The sequence below is a fragment of the Danio rerio genome, chromosome 6 (assembly GCF_052040795.2).
Source record: "Danio rerio strain M-AB ecotype USA chromosome 6, GRCz13ab, whole genome shotgun sequence".
NCBI lineage: Eukaryota > Metazoa > Chordata > Actinopteri > Cypriniformes > Danionidae > Danio > Danio rerio.
Genome location: NC_141026.1, coordinates 53,699,475 through 53,719,022, shown reverse-complemented (window position 1 = coordinate 53,719,022; position 19,548 = coordinate 53,699,475). Strand labels below are relative to the sequence as shown.

General features: G+C 35.2%; 2 protein-coding genes across 12 annotated transcripts in view; one reads left to right on the top strand and one right to left on the bottom strand.

Moving 5' to 3' along the window:
* Nucleotides 1-2,799, bottom strand: part of ripor3 (RIPOR family member 3) — an 84,350-nt gene extending 81,551 nt beyond the window's left edge. For 4 of the 5 annotated variants that reach the window (XR_015492765.1, XR_015492766.1, XM_087255546.1 and 1 more), the window contains exon 1: nt 2,757-2,799. The gene's annotated coding sequence lies outside the window, so the exon portion shown is untranslated. Of the gene's footprint in view, nt 1-2,696 lie in introns of all 5 variants that reach the window. The other variant, XM_088651028.1, reaches the window with a different exon arrangement.
* Nucleotides 2,800-13,616: 10,817 nt separating this feature from the next.
* chd6 (chromodomain helicase DNA binding protein 6) overlaps nt 13,617-19,548 on the top strand; it is an 85,921-nt gene continuing 79,989 nt past the window's right edge. For 2 of the 7 annotated variants that reach the window (XM_087258011.1, XM_087258009.1), the window contains exons 1-3: nt 13,996-14,072; nt 14,289-14,364; nt 18,423-18,474. In XM_087258011.1, coding sequence (XP_087114137.1) covers nt 14,342-14,364; nt 18,423-18,474 — 75 coding nt within the window. In that variant the 5' untranslated portion in view covers nt 13,996-14,072; nt 14,289-14,341. Of the gene's footprint in view, nt 13,766-13,995; nt 14,186-14,288; nt 14,365-18,422; nt 18,475-19,548 lie in introns of those variants that run through there. The other 5 variants (XM_087258008.1, XM_087258007.1, XM_087258013.1 and 2 more) reach the window with 3 other exon arrangements.

Here is a 19,548-nt window from a genome sequence, read left to right as displayed (position 1 = left end):
ATGGTCAACTGGATGGCCAAACTGATAGGGGCATATTGGCTGAGCATGTAATACTAAATATTTTACAAAGTAAGTAGTGGATGCCCTTCCACATGCAACCTAGTACTGGTAAACATCCATTCACACTCATTCACTATGGCCAGTTTAGTTTATTCAATTCACCTAAATCGTATGTCTATGTACTGTAGGGGGGGAACCGGAGCACCCAGAGGAAACCCATGCCAACATGGGGAGAACATGCAAACTCCACACAGAAATGCCAACTGATCCAGTCGGGACTCAAACCAGAGACCTTCTTGCTATGAGGCGACAGAGCTAACCACTGAGCCACCGTGTTGAATAGTTCACTCAAAAAAGTTTGTTGTTTATTCAAACTATTTATTTAAAATGAGCTGAAACAATACAAATCTTGAATTGTTTCCAGCAACTTAATTGTTTTATGTTCAATCTGCTTAAATTTGTAATGACTTACAAGTTAACTTAATTCCTTCATGTTGTCCCAACACAGACTGATTCTGTAGAACTCAGCATTTTTACAATGTTGTTCTTTGTTAGTCTATGTTAACTCACAGTGCATTAATTAATGTTAACTAGCATGAATTTGGATTTTAATAATGCATTAGTAAACTATGATTAATAAGTATTGCAGAAATATTGTTCATACTGTACACACATGAACTAATGAAGCCTTATTGTGCACTGTTCCACACAACATAAACTATGTTACCCTATCTGTTTTTACAAATTTAAGTAGATTGAACATAAACAACCCAGGCTCATTCTGATTACGTGGGCCTATATACATTTTTGGAGAGCACTAAATACGTCCCAGGAGCTATGTTTTTTTGCAGTTTTTAGTTTTGGCGAATCCACCAGAGGCCGCTGTGTATGCTTTTTCAGATCTCAAATTTCTCTTGCAAGTGCCATTCGTGCAAGCCCTTCTCGCATAAATGCACCAGAGGAAGCTACTGACTGACTGACTGACTGACTGATCGATTGACCCACCATCCTCCTTCCCTAAACCCAACCAATAGTGTTTTCAAAAGCACCGATTGACCAGCGCCCACCTAATTTCCTAAACCCAACTGACAGTTTTAAAAAGCAATCCAGAAAAAGAAAAAACCTGATTTTACCATGTTTTCAGATTTCACCACAGTTCTTACACTGTTATTTAATTGTTTATTTTATTATAATTTTTTTTAAATTCAGTTTTTGTCTAACCCACTTTCAGGAACCGTTCTAAGCCAGACTCGAACCCCGTCATGGTGGTCAACTCTTTGCGTCTCAAGTCTGCCGACATACATGCTGAACCCTACCGAGTCATACCGCCTCGTAGCATTTGTTTTAAAGACAAAATGCAGCCATACGTAACTTAATGACTACATAATTCATGATCTCCAGAATTGTATATAGGGCTACAGTTTCTGAACGAAACATAAAACAGATGTCTCCAAAAAAACTCAAGAATTGTCTCAGCTCTTTTTAAATAAGTAGTTTGAACAAACACAAACACTAAAACACTTTTAAGTGAACACTAAAAAATGTTGCACAATTCCTTCAAGTTTTCCCAACACATACTAAATTAACTTGATTGTTTTTACAAATTTAAGTGGATTGAACATAAAACAAATGCATTATTAAAATCCTAATTTTTGCTATACATTTGTTAATGCACTGTGAGTTGACATGGACTAACAATGAACAACACTGAAAAAAATCTACACAACCAGTTTGTGTTGGGACAACCCTCCTGAAAATCCAGCTTAAACCAGCCTAGGATGGTTGGCTGGTTTTAGCTGGTCGACCAGCCTGGTTTTAGAGGGGTTTTTATACATTTCTGGGCTGGTTTCCACCAATTTCCAGTCTGGTCTTAGCTGGTCAGGTTGGGAGATGACCAGCTAAAACCATCTTGACCAGCCTAGCCAGGCTGTGATCCCAGCCAAAACCAGCTATGTCCAGCTTAAACCAGGCTGGTCAAGATAGTTTTAGCTGGTCATTATTCAGCCTGACCTGCTAATACCAGGATGAAAATGGCTGGAAACTGGAAATGGCCAAAACCCCTCTAAAACCAGGCTGGTCGACCAGCTGAAATCAGCCAACCATCATAGGCTTGTTTAAGCTGGATTTTTATGCAGAGCCCTGCTAAAAAATCCAGCTTAAACCAGCCTAGGCTGGTTGGCTGGTTTTAGCTGGTTGACCAACCTGGTTTTGGAGGGGTTTTGGCCATTTCCAGGCTGGTTTCCAACTATTTTATTTAAAGCCAGCTTGACCAGAATGGTTTAAGCTGGATATAGCTGGTTTTGGCTGGGCTCCCAGCCTGGCTAGGCTGGTCAAGCTGGTTTTAGCTGGTCATCTCCCAGCCTGACCAGCTAAGACCAGGCTGGAAATGACTGGAAATGGCCAAAACCCCTCTAAAACCAGCCTGGTCGACCAGCTAAAACCAGCCAACAAGCCTAGGCTGGTTTAAGCTGGATTTTTCAGTAGGGTGGACATGAAGGAATTACGTTAACTTCTTAGTTTTTATAAACTTAAGTTGATGAAACAAAAAAGTTGTCTCCAAAATGTCAAGAATTGTGTTGTTTCAACTCATTTTAAATAAGTAGCTTAAACAATCAGCAGACAGTGTGAAGTGTAACCAAAAAAACAAAACCGATTTTGACAAATGCAGTGTAGTTTGGCTATTCCTTCAAATGTACTAATGCAGCTGCTTTTGTGGTGTAGCTTAAAGTCAGTATAGTAACAAAAGTTAGTCCTACCTGCTTCACAACTCCTCTATTCCAGAGCCGGGTTACGTCTGACAACTAAACAAACGCACATTTGGGCTCATCTTAGCAGCGGCGTGTTTGTGCGTGTGCGCGCGTGTGCTGCAGCAGCAGATGTCTGTGGACTCCTGATAGCGTGTGTTTCTCCAGCAGACAAGAAATGACACCTGATTCTCAGAAGCTGCTCGTATACACAGCGCAAAAAGCAGACGGAGTGCAAATGTAGCTCACTTTCTCCTGTTCATCCCGTCTCACAATGTACTCTCTCATCCGCTTTAACTTTTCTCCCTCTCTCTCTATATTTCTCCTCCCATTTTTGTTCATTGGAGTCTCTCTCTCACACACACACACACATATTCACACACACTCGGTGTCGTTTGTCTCCTCTGTCACACCAGGCAGGAAACACATCAAAGCTGTAAATTCAGAATTCTTCCATATTTTCTTGGCCGCTCTGAAACATTTGGCAGCTCGGATTGGATTGAAAAAAACTTGGCACTGTTTCCGTGCAAACTGTACAAGCCCATTAAATATCCTGTGAATGCGCTTTGTGGGACTCTTGGCCAAGACCCCCAATGGCTCATCTGAATGACACTGCATTACACATCTTTAGATTTTTGTTTAACCAGTCTTGCGTTGAAGAAGGAATAATTCCTTTTAATGAAACGATAGGATCTGCGTGTTTGATTGACAGGTGGCACGTGGCTCAGTAGTTACCACTGTCACCTCACAGCAAAAAAGTTGCTGGTTTGAATCCCGACTGGGCCAGTTGACATTTCTTTGTGGAGTTTGCATGTTTCTCTCATGTTGGCATAGGTTTCCTCTGTGAGTTCCGGTTTCCCACACAGTCTAAATACATGTGTCACAGGTGAATTACTGATTTGTAAACATTCAGGATGCGTGCAGCAAGGTTGCAGATTGCAGAAAAAAAAAACGGGAGCCCTAGCATTTACAGCAAGGGAATGACATTCGATGCGGTACAGAGTTTGTTGCTGTATTAGAGAAGTTATATTGAGTACATAATATCTATATTATTTACATAATGCTTTCAGCGTATTATAACAGCTTGTCATCCAGTGATAAGCACAGATATTTGGCAAAATTAATGTTAAAGTGAGCAGAGTTCATCTGACAGGTCCATTTGCGATTGCACCCTCCCAATGTTTATTGGATAAGATGAAATAGCCAGTCATCCAGCAATATGCAACTTTCTTATTGAAATTCCAGGTGATTTTACAAGAGAGATGTTTAAAGGCCTACAAGTCTTTCGACGGCTACAGGCCATCTTCCAGCATACACCACGGCGAATGAAGTTCTGCACAAGACTTTTGGCCAGCGGAGAAATTAAAATGGTCGTGCCCAACTGAGTCTGGTTCTCTCAAGGTTTTTTTTCTTCACTCCCATTAGGTGAAGTTTTTTTTCCCTCTCCGCTGTCGCCACTGCCTCGCATGGTTCAGGATTGGTAGAGCTACGCATCGATGAATTTGCTCTTCAGTGTTTGAACTCTCAGTAATAATTAAATCACACTGAACAGAGCTAAACTGAACTGAACTGAACTTAAACACTAAAACCTGAACCACACTGTTCCAGTTACTGAACCACACTGTTCCAGTTACTATGACCATTTATGTGAAGCTGCTTTGACACAATCTACATTGTAAAAGCGCTATACAAATAAAGCTGAATTGAATTGAATTGAATACAATGTTGTTATGTGTGGTCATGTGCAAGAAATAAAGTTCCATGATTACCAGATTTAAAACTTTGTAGTGCTAAAAACCGAGGTTTCTTCCTAGCCAAGGACAAGGAAAGAAGACGGAACTGTACAAGGCCTGGGTCATTAATCATCAACAAGCATAGCAACTGCGTTCTGACAGTGAACTGCACCTGTACGGCAGGATATGTGAACTTACACTTTTATGTTTCGTTCAAAGCATTCAGTGTCCACAGTTTAACCATTTAACTGTTTTTGCTGAAATGATTCAGCATAGCGTGAACTTACCTAATATGAAAGGAGAAGTGCAGAGTCGAGCATTTTTAATTAAGTCCTCACTCCATTCAGCTCTTCCAAAGCTGTCAGCCAAAGATGTCTGCGGTTGGCATTAAAAGCTGTGTGGTGTATAGTAAAATTTAAGTTTTCTATTTTTGGACTTTCGATTTTGGCATCCTACCGCACAACACGACATGTTTGCTTTTGCAACCGGTCTCTTTTTGCAACTGATATGCGCGGTTGAAGATGTGTGACGTCATGTGTGACGTAGGTTGGAAATTCCCCTATACTGTGTGAATTGAGTGAAAGAATTGGCCATAGTGTGTGTGTGCGTGTGTGTGTGCGTGTGTGTGTGTGTGTGTGTGTGAATATGAGTGTGTGTGGATGTTTTCCAGTACTGGGTTGCAGCTGAAAGGGCATCGGCTGGGTAAAACTACTTGTCAAAGAAATGAATAAACCTGTTTTCAAATAATCTTCTCCTGCTCATCAAGGCTGCATTTATTTAATCATAAGTACAGTACAAACTGTAAAATTGTGAAATGTTATTGCGATATAAAAAAACTGATCTAAAGTAGTTTATAATTTAATTTAATAATTTATTCCAGGGATTTTAAAGAGGAATTTTCAACTTCATTACTCCAGTCTTCAGATTCACATGATCCTTCAGAAATCACTCTAATATTAATTATTATTATTATTATTATTATTATTTAATTATTTCCTTTAAATCTACATACAATAAGAACACAGTTATTTAACACTTTAATAAATATTACCAATTTAACTTTATTTTTTACATTTAATAAATGCTGCCTTGATGAACAGAATAATTTTCTTTAAATAAAAACATGAAAAAACAAACCTGACCCCAAACTTTTGACCGGTCGTGTATATGTTCAAACGTACAGGAAAATGCTGGGTTGTTGTAACCTAGATTTAGTCCAAATAAATAACCATAGTGGTAATGTTTTAATTTAATTTAAGTGTATTTTTTATATTAAAAATTGGGTTTGTCATTATATGACCCAATGTTGGGTTGGTAATCATTTAAAGTATAAGCATAAAATGTAAAAATGTTTTTGTTACTTGAAATAATATCCAGTTGAATTATTAGCACTCCTGATAAATTTTCATTCTTTTATATTTTTCCCCAATTACTGTTTAATGTAGAGAAGATTTAACGTAGAAGAACACATTTCTAAACCGATTATAATTACTGGATACATAATATTTTACTAGATATTTTACATAAAATTTTACTAGATATTTTTCAAGACACTAGTATTCAGCTCAAAGTGACATTTAAAGGCTTAACTACACTGTAAAAAATCCCGGTTGCCTGATATTTTTAAGCTGAATCAAATTAACTTTATGAGTCCATTAAACTTATATTATGTTAAACTGACTTAAAACAGCTTGCATAACTTATAAAATTAAGTTAGAACGTGATTTACCTAGTTTAAAAAGTTAAAATGGATTAAAAACATATGCTGTCATGACTAATTGATCATATACTTTTTTTACAGTGTAGCTTACTTAGGTTAAAGTTATATAGTAATTAGAGCATTGTGTCACGATGGTTTGTTCTGTAGACTATCCAAAACAATGTCTTATGGGGGCTAATAATATTGACCATAAAATGTTTTTTTTTTATTAAACTGCTTTTATACTAGCCGAAATAAAACAAATAAGACTTTATTATTATAGAAAATGCTGGTCATTAATGAAAAGTTCCTTGCTCTGTTAAACATAATTTGGGAAATATTTGAAACGGCAAAGGAAGACTAATCATTTTGACTTCAATTTACTAAGCAGACATCTGCCATTACTAAAAAAATAAACCTGCAATATCAAAAATGTGAAAATATGCCGCATCTGCCCTCTGCTGGTGAAACATCACTATTACATCTCTGTTGACGTGATGCTGTTTTAAAGAAGTCAGATCTGATCTGAGGTTTGGCCCTGGAGATCACAAAGAAAGAAAAAGAGAATACTGAAGTTTGTAGTACGGCAGAGATGATCTCCAGAAGTGTTTATGGTTTATGAATATTCTTGAACGTCTTAAACTCCTGCCAGAAAGACTCTGGGCTCAGAGCCAGAGAAAGGAGAAACGGGAGCTTTAGGGATTTGTTCTGTGCTCCTAAACAGATGCCCTGATCATTTCCTCCATGTGTGTCATCTTACCTTCGCAAGTGCAACCTCATTTGCAGCTGCAAAAATATGCAGATAAACATGAACTGAGCTTCTGACGATGTATTTGGAGCCTGAAGTCACACTTGAAAATAATGTCTGCAATTCACTGCATTAAATCAAGTGGCTTTTGTGTCTGAATCCTGCAGGGGTTTGTCCTCTCTGTAAGTTTTCTTCATTATTGCTTTGCTCAAAATCTTTATTTTTTTTATTTGATGTTTAGTAGATTTACTTAATTAATTCTCCTAAAATTCAATCAGGTGATGTTTTTCATTTTTATTTTTTATAACTGATCGTGTTTTGTATTAACGCAGATCTATATTTATGCAGGGTTGTTATAATAAGGTAACAAAAGTAGAAACATCAAACACATTAACATTAACAAAAAATGTGCTATTTGAAATTATGTATTTTATTTAAATATATTTTATTTCAGCTTTTTTTTTATTTAACCTGATGTAAAGAGCTAAAAAGACTAAAAATGGAATAGAAATCTTTTCATAAGCATTATATAAGCCATAAACCAAACAAACCAGTCATGAGGAGAATCACAACATTTGAAGCAGTTGAACGTCAATAACACAATTACATTTAACAGAGAATTATTTTTAAATATAAGAGGAAATAAGACAATCCAAAAATATGTCTTAAGGGGGCTAATAATATTGACCCCAAAATAGTGTTTAAAAATTAAAAACTGATTTTATTCTAGCTGAAATAAAACAAATAAGACTTTCTCCAGAAGAAAAACTATTATCAGACATACTATGAAAATTTCCTTGCTCTGTTAAACATAATTTGGGAAATACTTAAAAAAGAACAAAAAAATAAATAATCAAAGGGGGGCTAATAATTCTGACTTCAACTGTATATTAAAAACTATTAAAATTCTATTTAGTGATGGCAAAATTATTAGTCCTGCTTTAATTCTTCAAATATTTTCCAAGTGATGTTTAACAGAGCAATAATTACTTGTTTCCCAGTATTTACTATTATGTTTTTATTTTTGAAAACTTTTATTAATATATATATATATATATATATATATATATATATATATATATATATATATATATATATATATATATATATATATATATATATATACACACACACACACACACACACACACACATATATATATATATATATATTTTTTTTTTTTTTTTTTTTGGCTTGAATATTTTTTTATATATATAAATATTTAAATCTGCTAATGTCAATATTATTAACCTTTTTAAAGAAATTATTATGTTTTGTTTGGCTGCAGAACAAATATATAACTTGTTATAAAATATATAAAAATGTATAACATTCTCTGGATATACCACTAACTGTACTAAAAAAAAAAAAAAAATTACTAATACTTTCCTTTTTAGACTGTACAGACCTGAAACTTGCCTATAGCACTTATTCATTGTTGCTCTTAGTTGTGTAAATTGCTTCCTTGTCCTCATATGTAAGTCGCTTCGGATAAAAGCGTCTGCTAAATGACTAAATGTAAATGTAAACACTGCTATCCAATGACTTGTCTAATTAAGCTAACTTTTTTAGTTAACTCAAGTCACCTATTAAGCTTTTAAATTTTATAAGTCAAATATTAGGTACTGTCATTATAACAAAGACATTAGAAAATAGTTATTAAATTAGTGATTGAATTTATTTTGTGAATATTTTTTTGAGTGCATTAAAGACTTTATTTCTATATAGTGTACAATTATCATCAATATTTACATCAGATTTTGTTTTTAAAATTGTTTAATTTGTTTAATTTTAGCAGTCTGATAATATAATAGATGATGTTATTATTTACTCAGTTAGATAGTGTACAAACTTGTTGCATCTGATAATAATCGAACATCGCAAAAATGCTTTGTAATTTTGTGGCATGAAATGTGCACATTCTGTACGAAAGCATCTGCCAAGTAATGCCAATTGCATGCTTGAAAAATATGAATCGTTTATGAATTAACAATTGCTGCGAGCCGAAGGTCTCTTTACAGTTTGCTCCTCAAAGTCCCAGAGTGCTCTCAGTAGTTTATCTACAATGCTCTTGGCGGGGTTTTATAAATAAGGTTGTTTGGCTCAGCGGCCCACATGTAACTCAACCCTGACAAGAGCACGATTACGAGCCAAAACCACTGCCAGAATCTTTTAGCGGAAGATGCCAAATTCAGCTTTTCTGTCTTCTGCTGGAAAGTTTCGCAAGGTTGCAAACTTTTGAAAATATAAGCGCTACATATTGATATATATGAAATGGGGATTTATTTGGACTAATGTTCTAGTTTGACGGCAATAGGTTTGTGCCAGCAGATTTAATGCACGGCAGTTGGATTGGGTGGTCATTAAATAATGATTTATTCTGGGGCCATGATACCCCCCCCCCCTCCCTCCATCTTCATAAGAAAAGACAGATTTTTTTTGGTGGCTCAGTGGTTTTGGTGGCTCATTCGCCTCACAGCAAGAAGGTCCCTAGTTCAAATCCTGGCTGGGTCAGTTGGCACTTCTCTAGAGTTTGCATTTTCTCCCCATGTTGGCGTGGGTTTCCTCCAGGTGCTTCAGAGTGCAACCTTGCGAAATTAAATGCACTGCAGTTGATTTGGGAGGTCGTAAGATAATGATATATTTTAGAGCCATGATATCGCTGGCTCAGTGGTTAGCACTGTCGCCTCACAGCAAGAAGGTTACTGGTTCGAGTCCCAGCTCGGACTTTCCCCCACAGTTTAAAGACATGCGCTATAAGTGAACTGAATAAACTAAATTGGCCATAGTGTATGATTGTGTGTGAATGTGAGCATGTATGGATGTTTTCCAGTACTGAGTTGCAGCTGGAAAGGTATCAGCTGTGTAAAACGACCCCTGATGAATAAAGGCGAACCCTTGATGAATAAGGGGACTAAGCCGAAGGAAAATGAATGAATGAATAAATCTCCACTGTGTGTTTGACATGGTTAGAAATATCATTAGGAAGGGAGTTAAAGAGTGTTTTTTTCCAAAATAATATTCAAACGTATTTGGGGTGGTAAACTTTGTATTTTTTCTACTCTTACTTGTCAAGTTTGCATCTATTATTCTTTTACAAATACATTAAAACTCTGTGAAATATCAACATGTTTCAAAACAATATTTCTGAATATATATTTTAATTAAGTGACTGCACAATTAAATAATCTGTTAATTAAATTCCCCTCGTGATCAATAAAGTAACTAAACAGATTTTTCTCCAGCATGTATCCTCAGTGTCATAATCCTTCAGAAATTATATTTAACATGATGATTTGGGACACAACGACATATTTCTTAATATCATCACTGCAGAAAAGAGTTCATTCATTCTTTTTTTTTTTTTGGCTTAGCCCCTTTATTAATGAGGGGTCGGAATGAAGTGCCAACTTATCCAACATATGTTTTACACAGTGGATGCCCTTCCAGCTGCAACCAATCTCTGGGAAACACCCATACACTCTCATTCACACACATACACTACGGACTATGTATTAGCGTACCCAATTCACCTATACCACATGTCTTTGGACTTGTGGGGGAAACCGGAGCACCCAGAGGAAACCCACGTGAACATGGGGAGAACATGCAAACTCCATACAGAAATGCCAGCTGACCCAGCCAGTGCTCAAACCAGCAATCTTCTTTCTGTGAGACGATTGTGCTACCCACTGCGCCACCGTGTTGCCCCAGAAAAAGAGTTCAAGTTTTTGTAAATAAAATAATAATAATCAGGATTTCTCCTTGAACAAAACTTTTTAAAACAGCATTTATTTGACATATATAACATTACCAATATATTTACAGTTTCTTTTGATATATTTATAGCATCTTCAATAAGTAAAAGTATTAATTTATTTAAATAAAAAGGTTTTACATTTCCCACTACTGGGTTGCTGCTGGAAGGGCATCTGCTGTGTAAAACATATGCTGGATAAGTTGGCAGTTCATTCCGCTGTGGCAACCCCTGAGTATGTTTTATTCGAAAAGAATATTCAAAAGTATTGGGGGTGGTAAACTTTGTATTTTTTACTTTTACTCACTTTTTTCTCATCAGGGTTGCATTTATTTATTTTAAAAAATACATTAAAACATTGTGAAATATCATTCTTATTTAAAAACAATATTTTCTGAATATATAATTTAATTAAGTGACTGCACAATTGAATAATCTGTTGATTAAATTTCCCTCGAGATCAATAAAGTAACTAACTAAACAGATTTTTCTCCAGCATGTATCTTCAGTTTCATAATTCTTCAGAAATTATAATTACATGATGATTTGGGACACAACGACAGATTTATTGATATTATCACTGCAGAAAAAGTCCAAAGACATGCGGTACAGTTGAATTGGGTAGGCTAAATTGTCCGTAGTGTATGAGTGTGTGTGTGAACGTTTCCCAGAGATGGCTTGCGGCTTGAAGGGCATCCGCTGCGTATAAACTTGCTGGATAAGTTGGCGGTTCATTCCGCTGTGGCGACCCCGGATTAATAAAGGGACTAATGAATGAATGAACATTACAAATATTTCCAGGCACTGGGTTGCAGCTAGAAGGGTGTGTAAAAAATATGCTGGTTAAGTTGGTGGTTCAGTCTGCTGTGGAGACCCCTGATTAATAAAAGGACTAAATGAAAAGAAAATGAATGAATGAATAATAATCAGGATTTCTCCTTGAACAGATCTTTTTAAAAACAGCATTTATTCGACATATTTAACATTAGAAATAGTTGCCAGTGCTGTGTTGCAGCTGGAAGGGCATCAGCTGTGTAAAACATATGCTGGATAAGTTGGTGGTTCATTCCGGTGTGATGACCCCTGATAAATAAAGGGACTAAGCCGAAGGAAAAATGAATGAATGAATAAATCTCCACTCTGTGTTTGACATGGGGAGAAATATTAGCAGAAGTATGAAAGAGTGTTTTATTCTGAATAATATTCAAAAGTATTTGGGGTTGGTAAAATTTTTATTTTTTCTCACTTTTACTCATCAAGTTTGCATTTATTTATGTTTACAAATACATTAAAACACTGTGAAATATCATTAAAATTTAAAAAAATATTTGCTGAATATATATTTTATTCCAGGGATTGCAAAATTAAATAACATGTTAATTAAAATTTAATTGGGATCAATAAAGTAACTAACTTAACAGATTTTTCTTCAGCATGTATCCTCAGTTTCATAATCCTTCAGGTATTATAATTAATATGATGATTTGGGACACAATGATTTCTTAATATCATCACTGCAGAAAAGAGTTTGTGTTTATGTAAATAAAATAATAATCAGGATTTCACCTTAAACAGAACTTTTTAAACAGCATTTACTGTATTTGACATATATAACATTACAAGTATTTCCTAGTGATGGGTTGGAGCTGGAAGGGCATCAGCTGTGTAAAACATATGTTGGATAAATAACCCCTGATAAATAAAGGGACTAAGCTGAAGGAAAATGAATGAATGAATAAAACTCCACATGGGTAGAAATATTAAAAATAAAGGAGTACTAAAAAAGTGTTTTTCTGCAAAATAATATTCAAAAGTATTGGGGGTTGGTAAAAAAAATATTTTTTCTCACTTTTACTCATCAAGTTTGCATTTATTTATGTTTACAAATACATTTAAACACTGTGAAATATCATTATATTTTTAACCTGTTAATTAAATTTACCTCGGGATCAATAAAGTAACTAATGAAACAGATTACAGCGTCACGTAATCCTTCAAAAACTATGTTTAATATGAGGATTTGGGTCACAATGACAGATTTCTTGATATTATCACTGGAGAAAATAGTTTATGTTTTTGTAAATAAAATAATAATCGGGAGGCGGTTCATTCCGCTGTGGCGACCCTATAGATTAATAAAAGGACTAAGCTGAAAAGAAAATGAATGAATAATAATCAGAATTTCTCCTTGAACAGATCTTTTAAAACAGCATTTATTTGACATATTTAACATTAGAAATATTTGCCAGTGATGGGTTGCAGCTGGAAGGGCATCCGCTGTGTAAAACATATGCTGGGTAAGTTGGTGGTTCATTCCACTGCGGTGACCCCTGATGAATAAAGGGAATAAGCTGAAGGAAAGTGAATAAATGAACATTACAAATATCTTTACAGTCTCTTTTGATACATTTATAATAGTATCTTCAATGAGTAAAAGTATTAATTTATTTAAATAAGAATGTTTACGATAACATTAGATGACAGCATTTTAATTATTACTTCAAAAAGTTATTTGATATTATACAGATATATGTTATTACATTGTTGTTATTGCTAATGAACATTTTAAAGTATTACCCCCTATGATATATTTAGTGCACAGAAAACGATATACAATTCACAAGTCCTGAACACATTGGCATAACATTATACCTTGTCGAAAAAAACACTGCACCACGGTAATACCATAGTACTTGTTAGTTAGTGCAAGAGAAGTACGCTCAAATTGCAGCAATGTCACATCCTAAACTGTTTGATCCACAACCTGATTTAATATACAAGTGCAGCACAGCTTCGCTTGAGGAAACCCAACACATCACAAGGACATATGCAGCCACGCGCTTTATTATAACCCCTGCTATTCTCACATCCGGGATATGAAACATGAGCAAAGACGTGGAATGTTACATTTTTTCCCCTCTCACTCTCTCTCTCTCTCTCTCAGGCGCCGTAATGATGGAGTAAAAAGCATCATGATTGGTGGATGCAGGCGAGAAGAAACATAAAACCAACAACGTAGCTTTTTGCACTCCGGACGCGACGCGACAAACGCGGAATGAATCCAGCGCGTGCTCTCGGTCACCGGTGAGAAACTGAAATAGGAAAACCTTTTGAATCGCCGCAAAAACATCCACATCCACACAAGGGGCTAAAAGTACACAATGGTCGCTGGCGATGTGTGTCTCTCAGACAAGCTTAGCGCAGCGTCGCATGCTTGACAGCTCGCTGGCCAATAGGAGCCTCCAGCGGCCCAGCTGCGCTCCGACGCGCCCAATGGCGAGCGCTAGAATGCGGGCCTAAACGCACGTTAGGCTGTTGTTGCAGGCGGCCAGCGCTAAACTTCACCAAATAATAGCTGTTTGTATTTTGGCTGCCGCAGTAGCCATTTTAGGTAAGCACATTTTTAAACTTTTTAATTTTAACGCGTCGCGCGCGGAGCCGCATGGAGTAGGTGGCGCGTGGACGCGTCAAACTCTCGCATCCCCTCATGAATGAACTGCTCTTGTGCGTTAGGATTAAAGAAATTGCTCTGAGTTTTTTTCTCCCTTCCCCGACTCCCACCCCCTCTAATTTTTTATGCATTTTTCTAAACTGTCATGGCGTTTAGTGTCCTTGGAAATAAATGCGGAGAGAGGAACGCGTAGGTTTTTGCGCTAACTGATGTCCGGAGCCGGCGTGTCCAGGTAGGTGAGGTCGCGTTTTGACGGTCCCTCCGCGGAGTTTGAGCCGCTCTTCACGCGTGCAACGCCTGAAATATAGAGCACCGTTGCCGTGACATTACAGTTAGCACGCTGGCTAGCGCCCTACAGTGGCTAATGTATATGGGACACGGTGTTTGTGTTTTTATAAGAGTGTTTTGTGAGGCAAGTTTGGCATCTGTTGAGGCACAAAGCATCCCATGACTGCTATCAAGTACTGGGAACAATGTAACTTCTAGCACTCGTGGTTTACTTCTTCAGCCCATGGTGTGTGCTGTATCAGTACTGTAACAAACCTGTCATTTATTGATTATATCACTAATAATGTAGTGTTACTGTAAAAAAGAACTATTTTTTTTCTCTTTTTTTTTTTGTATAATGGAAATGCCTCAGCTACATTGGCACCTGTCTAAACTCCAGGTATGGTCAGTATCAAGGGGCCCACCTGGTTTCTAACAACATTTTTTTTTTATAAATAAAAATTAATGTGGATTTATATCACTAATATTTTTAATTAGTTTTAACACTTAATGCTTTTTTAATAGTGAAAGGTATGTTGGCATGGCTACTAGTCTAAAACAGCTATGGGTTAGTTGTATCAAGGGACCACATGGTTTCTAACACAACATTTTTAAAGTGAATATAAATCCGAATGGATTTATATCGCTTCTTGTTTTTCATTAGTGTTAACACTGTGTGCTTTTTTAATAGTGACAGGTATGTTGACATGTCTGGTAGGTCTAAAACAGTGTATTTTAGTCTTTATTGATTTGAATTAGGGTTGCATGTTGGATATTGGAAAAATCTAACATTCCAATATTGTATGTTTCTGTGATGTACTGTATCTACAATTTCACCAAATGATTAAACAGCACTATTTGGGAAGAATTCATTCATTCATTTTCTTTTCAGCTTAGTCCCTTTATTTATCTGGGGTCGCCACAGCGGAATGAACCGCCAACTTATCCAGAACACATGATAAATAATGCAATAAAATTATATTTTATTAAACTTTCAATCGACTCTTCCAAAAGGGTCTGAAAACTTAAGTCTTTCTCAGGCCTTAAAAACATGCAAACTATAAAATGTCACTCTTTTGATTTAAAACTCTGCAGTGACTCCACAAATCTTGTGTTCTGAACTGCTTACATTTAATCCTAACTCAATATTACATATCTATGCGGTGTGACTATTGTGGATGCCTACATTATCAATGCTGAAATTATACTGTATGTTGTGCAGCTCTAATTCGAATCACTAATAATGCATTTTACATTTTACTGTTATACCCTTTTATATAATGGAAATGCCTCTAAGCTACATTGGCACCTGTCTAAATTCCAGGTATGGGTTAGTTAGTAGGGGCCTACCTGGTTTGTGTCATAACATTTTTACAGTAAATACAAATTCATATGGATTTATATCACAAATTATTTTGCATTAGTGTTAACACGTTATGCATTTTGTAACAAAAATAATTAAATGTATATGACAGGCACTGTAGGTTGACATCTGGGGTGTTTCCAAAAGCCATCATTAGCCAACGTTGTGAGTTCCATCGTTACAAACATAGTTTGTTATTTTGATGTTTCCCAAATCCATCGTTCCAATGAACATAGGCAAACTGCGTTGCAAACTGGTACGTTTCCAACTACACTTCTAGAGCTGTAGTTAGAAGCATAGTTCCTGGCTGTGTTTTATTCCCAGTTATCCCCCCTATTCATTTAGAACGTTCCAACATTTAAACTTGGAATGATCAAAGAAACTACATTAAAGTCCTCACTCTTGGGTGTAATTTGCTTTCAAAGTATTTTAACAGTTTAGTTTTAGCAATCTTCATATTGACAATTGCGTTCCCTTCGTCGGGCACTTTAAAAACATTTTTTCCATTTTGAACAGAGCCGTGACTCATGACGTAAGCTATAGATGACCTCTTATTTAATAGTGTAATTTATGTTACGTCTGCAAAGCTTGTGAAAACAAAAATATAGAGCATATGTTAATGCTTTTAATTTATAGCAGGTTATTTATTAAGAAATGTGTCTGTACTGTATGTGACATGGGCCTGTTGGTTAAAACATTTCTGCAGTGGTTTAAATGTCAATTTGTAAAAATAGACTTAAAAATAAATAAATAATAAACTACTTAATAATAATAACAATAATAATAATAAAAATAATAATAATTCTGAATTCTAATAATTATTATTAATAAGTAGGATTTATTTTCTTAATAAATGGCCTTCAGCGAACTCACCACTGTTTACTGAGTGTAAAAACAGATACAGAGACACTGGAGCGTTTTAAAGCCGCAAAGATCAGCTGGTCTGTTTATAAGCTGACTTAAGAGCGATCTGCGAATTGACTGATCTTCACGGCTTTAAAACGCTTCAGTGTCTCAGTATCTGTGGTTGGAAAGTAATTTAATATGCTAATTTGGGGTCGGTATAATAGCCTAGTGGTACTGTGTGCCGACATATAGCACAGAAGTGCTCACAGTGACCCGAGTTTGATTCCTGGCTCGAGATCCTTTTGCCAATCCATTCTCTCTCTCTGCTCCCAATGCTGTCTGAAATCTCCACTGTCCTATTATAAAGATGAAAAACCCTTCAAAATAATTATAAAAAATATGCTGTTGGTGTATTTGGTGTAAACAATAGATTATTATGTTGAAAACAGCTGAGTATATATTTTTTCCAGCTTCTTTAAAAAACATAAACAAATCTCACTGTTGCAAAACTTGTATGTGTATTTTGATAATATTCTTGCCCAAAACACTGTTTAGTTATATCACGGTTAGCAGGGATATTATGTAACTTTGTGATTTTTTTTTTTAAATGCGTGAATATTTTAAATATTTTTAATTTTGATAATAATCAATAATACGAGAACATGACTTTTTATTTTCAGTTAAATGCTATTGCCTCAACAGGTAGACTGACACCTGTTTAACTCTTGTGTAATATTTGGGTTAGTTAAAAGCATTTCTCTTTGATTTTAATTACAGGATGGTCACAGGCCTTAAAAAGTCTTAAATTTCAAAAACTTAATGTCAGGCCTGACAGAAAGTCACTGAAATATGGTGTTGTATGTCTTAAATACTTTTAAACGGGTCTTATTTTGCCTTTGTCCATGTAAAGCTACCCAATCAGTACAATCAACAAGCCATGTAAACAAACATTTAACAAAAGTAAAATTGATTAACTCTATTTACCAATATGGTTTAATTATATTCCTTACATCATTACAATAACATTTGCAGATCTCCATTTATTTATGCATAAATGTATGTTTTGCATAAATTGTTTATTATAGTTTTTAAAATGTGTCTTTTTAAAGTAAAGTTATGATAATAAAAAAATGTAAATGTGTATAATTAGAATTTGCTTCTTTTGACATTATTTAAAATATGTGTCTAACAAATATCTTAATTTTAATTTTTTAATTTGACTTGGTGAAACCTGCAGAAACTAACTGTAATTAGCTGAGCTTATTTGAATTTCATTAAGAGAATATGATTAAATATGCTGCATTTGTTAAAACAAGTGTTCATAACTTGTTGATAATGCAGGTCATTTATTTGAATAAAACATATTCAGTATCTTGGTAAAAAGTATCTTGTAACATTTGGTGATAGTTTATTAGACAAACCGAAGTAATACTTTGATCATGTTAAAGCTGACTTTATATTGACCCATTTGAAATGACCTTGAACAACAGTTATATAGCTATAGTGCAGAATATGAATAGTTATTTATGTTTCTTATGTGATATATTCTAACTGTCTACTGCAGTCTTCTTAATCAGATTTAATCATAAGCAAACATTTCCATAATCATGTTTTTAATTATTTTATTATTTTATGATCATGAGAGCAGTGATCAAAATGATTAATCGATTAGATTACTGTATTCTGAATTTGAGTCACACTTTTAATACTTTTAGTTTAAAGCAATATTATTTACAATTGTTTTATAGTCGATGTATTTTTAAAAAAAGTTTAATTCATCTTTTTTTTTGACTCCCTGTATCTCTGTATTCCAGACGCAGACACAAAGAACAAGAAAAGATGAAAATACAAAAGAAGGACAAGCAGGTCAGTGTATCACATGTGTTTCTGTCAGACAGTGTGAGTTCCCTCCATCACACACTCTGTGTCTCTCACACTTTTGTTATTGCAGATTTACCAAAGATTTCAGTCCTTGAACTAAAGCTACACTTTGAGATCCTTAACCTTTTTAGCCTACTTTTAGTGTTTAATATTTAAAGTTTCACTTATAGTGTATTTTGCTTACATAATTAGTAGGGCTGTACGATATTAGTCAAATCTGATATTGCGCTATCTTATTTTCTTCGATAAATATTGTGTTTTACAGGATGGTTTGAATTGCTCTATTTGATAGTCTGGAGAGTCTAACAGTATTCAGAAATTGAATAATCACAGTGCAAAAATGCGTTTCTTACTTTGTTTTGTCTCGTTTCTAGTCCAAATATCTACAAACTTCTTAGATTAAATAAAACATTGTTTTGTTTTCAGCTTCAGAAGAAATAAGTCTAAATTAAGAGTTTTTTCTTATAAATAAGCTACATTATCTGCCAGTGCGGTACTTAAAATAATCTTATTTTCGCTTTAAAATGTAACAAGAAACAAGACAAAGTAAGATAAAAGAAAGATATTCTAAGTAAGATAAACTTTTTTTTGCATAAATCATTCAAATAATAAAACACAAATAATCTTTGTTACACCTTCAAACATCATCTATTTTGTGCCCAAATGTTTTAAACTTTCTAGAAATGCTCAGTCATAGCCTTAAAAAAAACATGCAGATGATAAATTAACTCTGTTAAGCTCTCTTCATTTCACACAGTGCGTCAGCTTCAACGCTTCCCATTCACTTTGAATGGGTGTCGTTAGGCGTTGCCGAACCGCATTGTGGATCCGTCGGCTGAAGCATCAGCCAATCAGATTGCTGTATGCAAATACACCAGCTCAGACAGTGGATCCGCAGACGGAAGCATCAGCCAATCAGATCACTGTATGCAAATACACCAGCTTAGACAGTGGCCTATTGCTGACTAATTTCATTGGCTGACATTGCTACGACGATCGCGTCAGCCCCAACTCCAGACATGCCCTCTGTCAAGTGTTGACCCTGAAGCCCCATGTGAA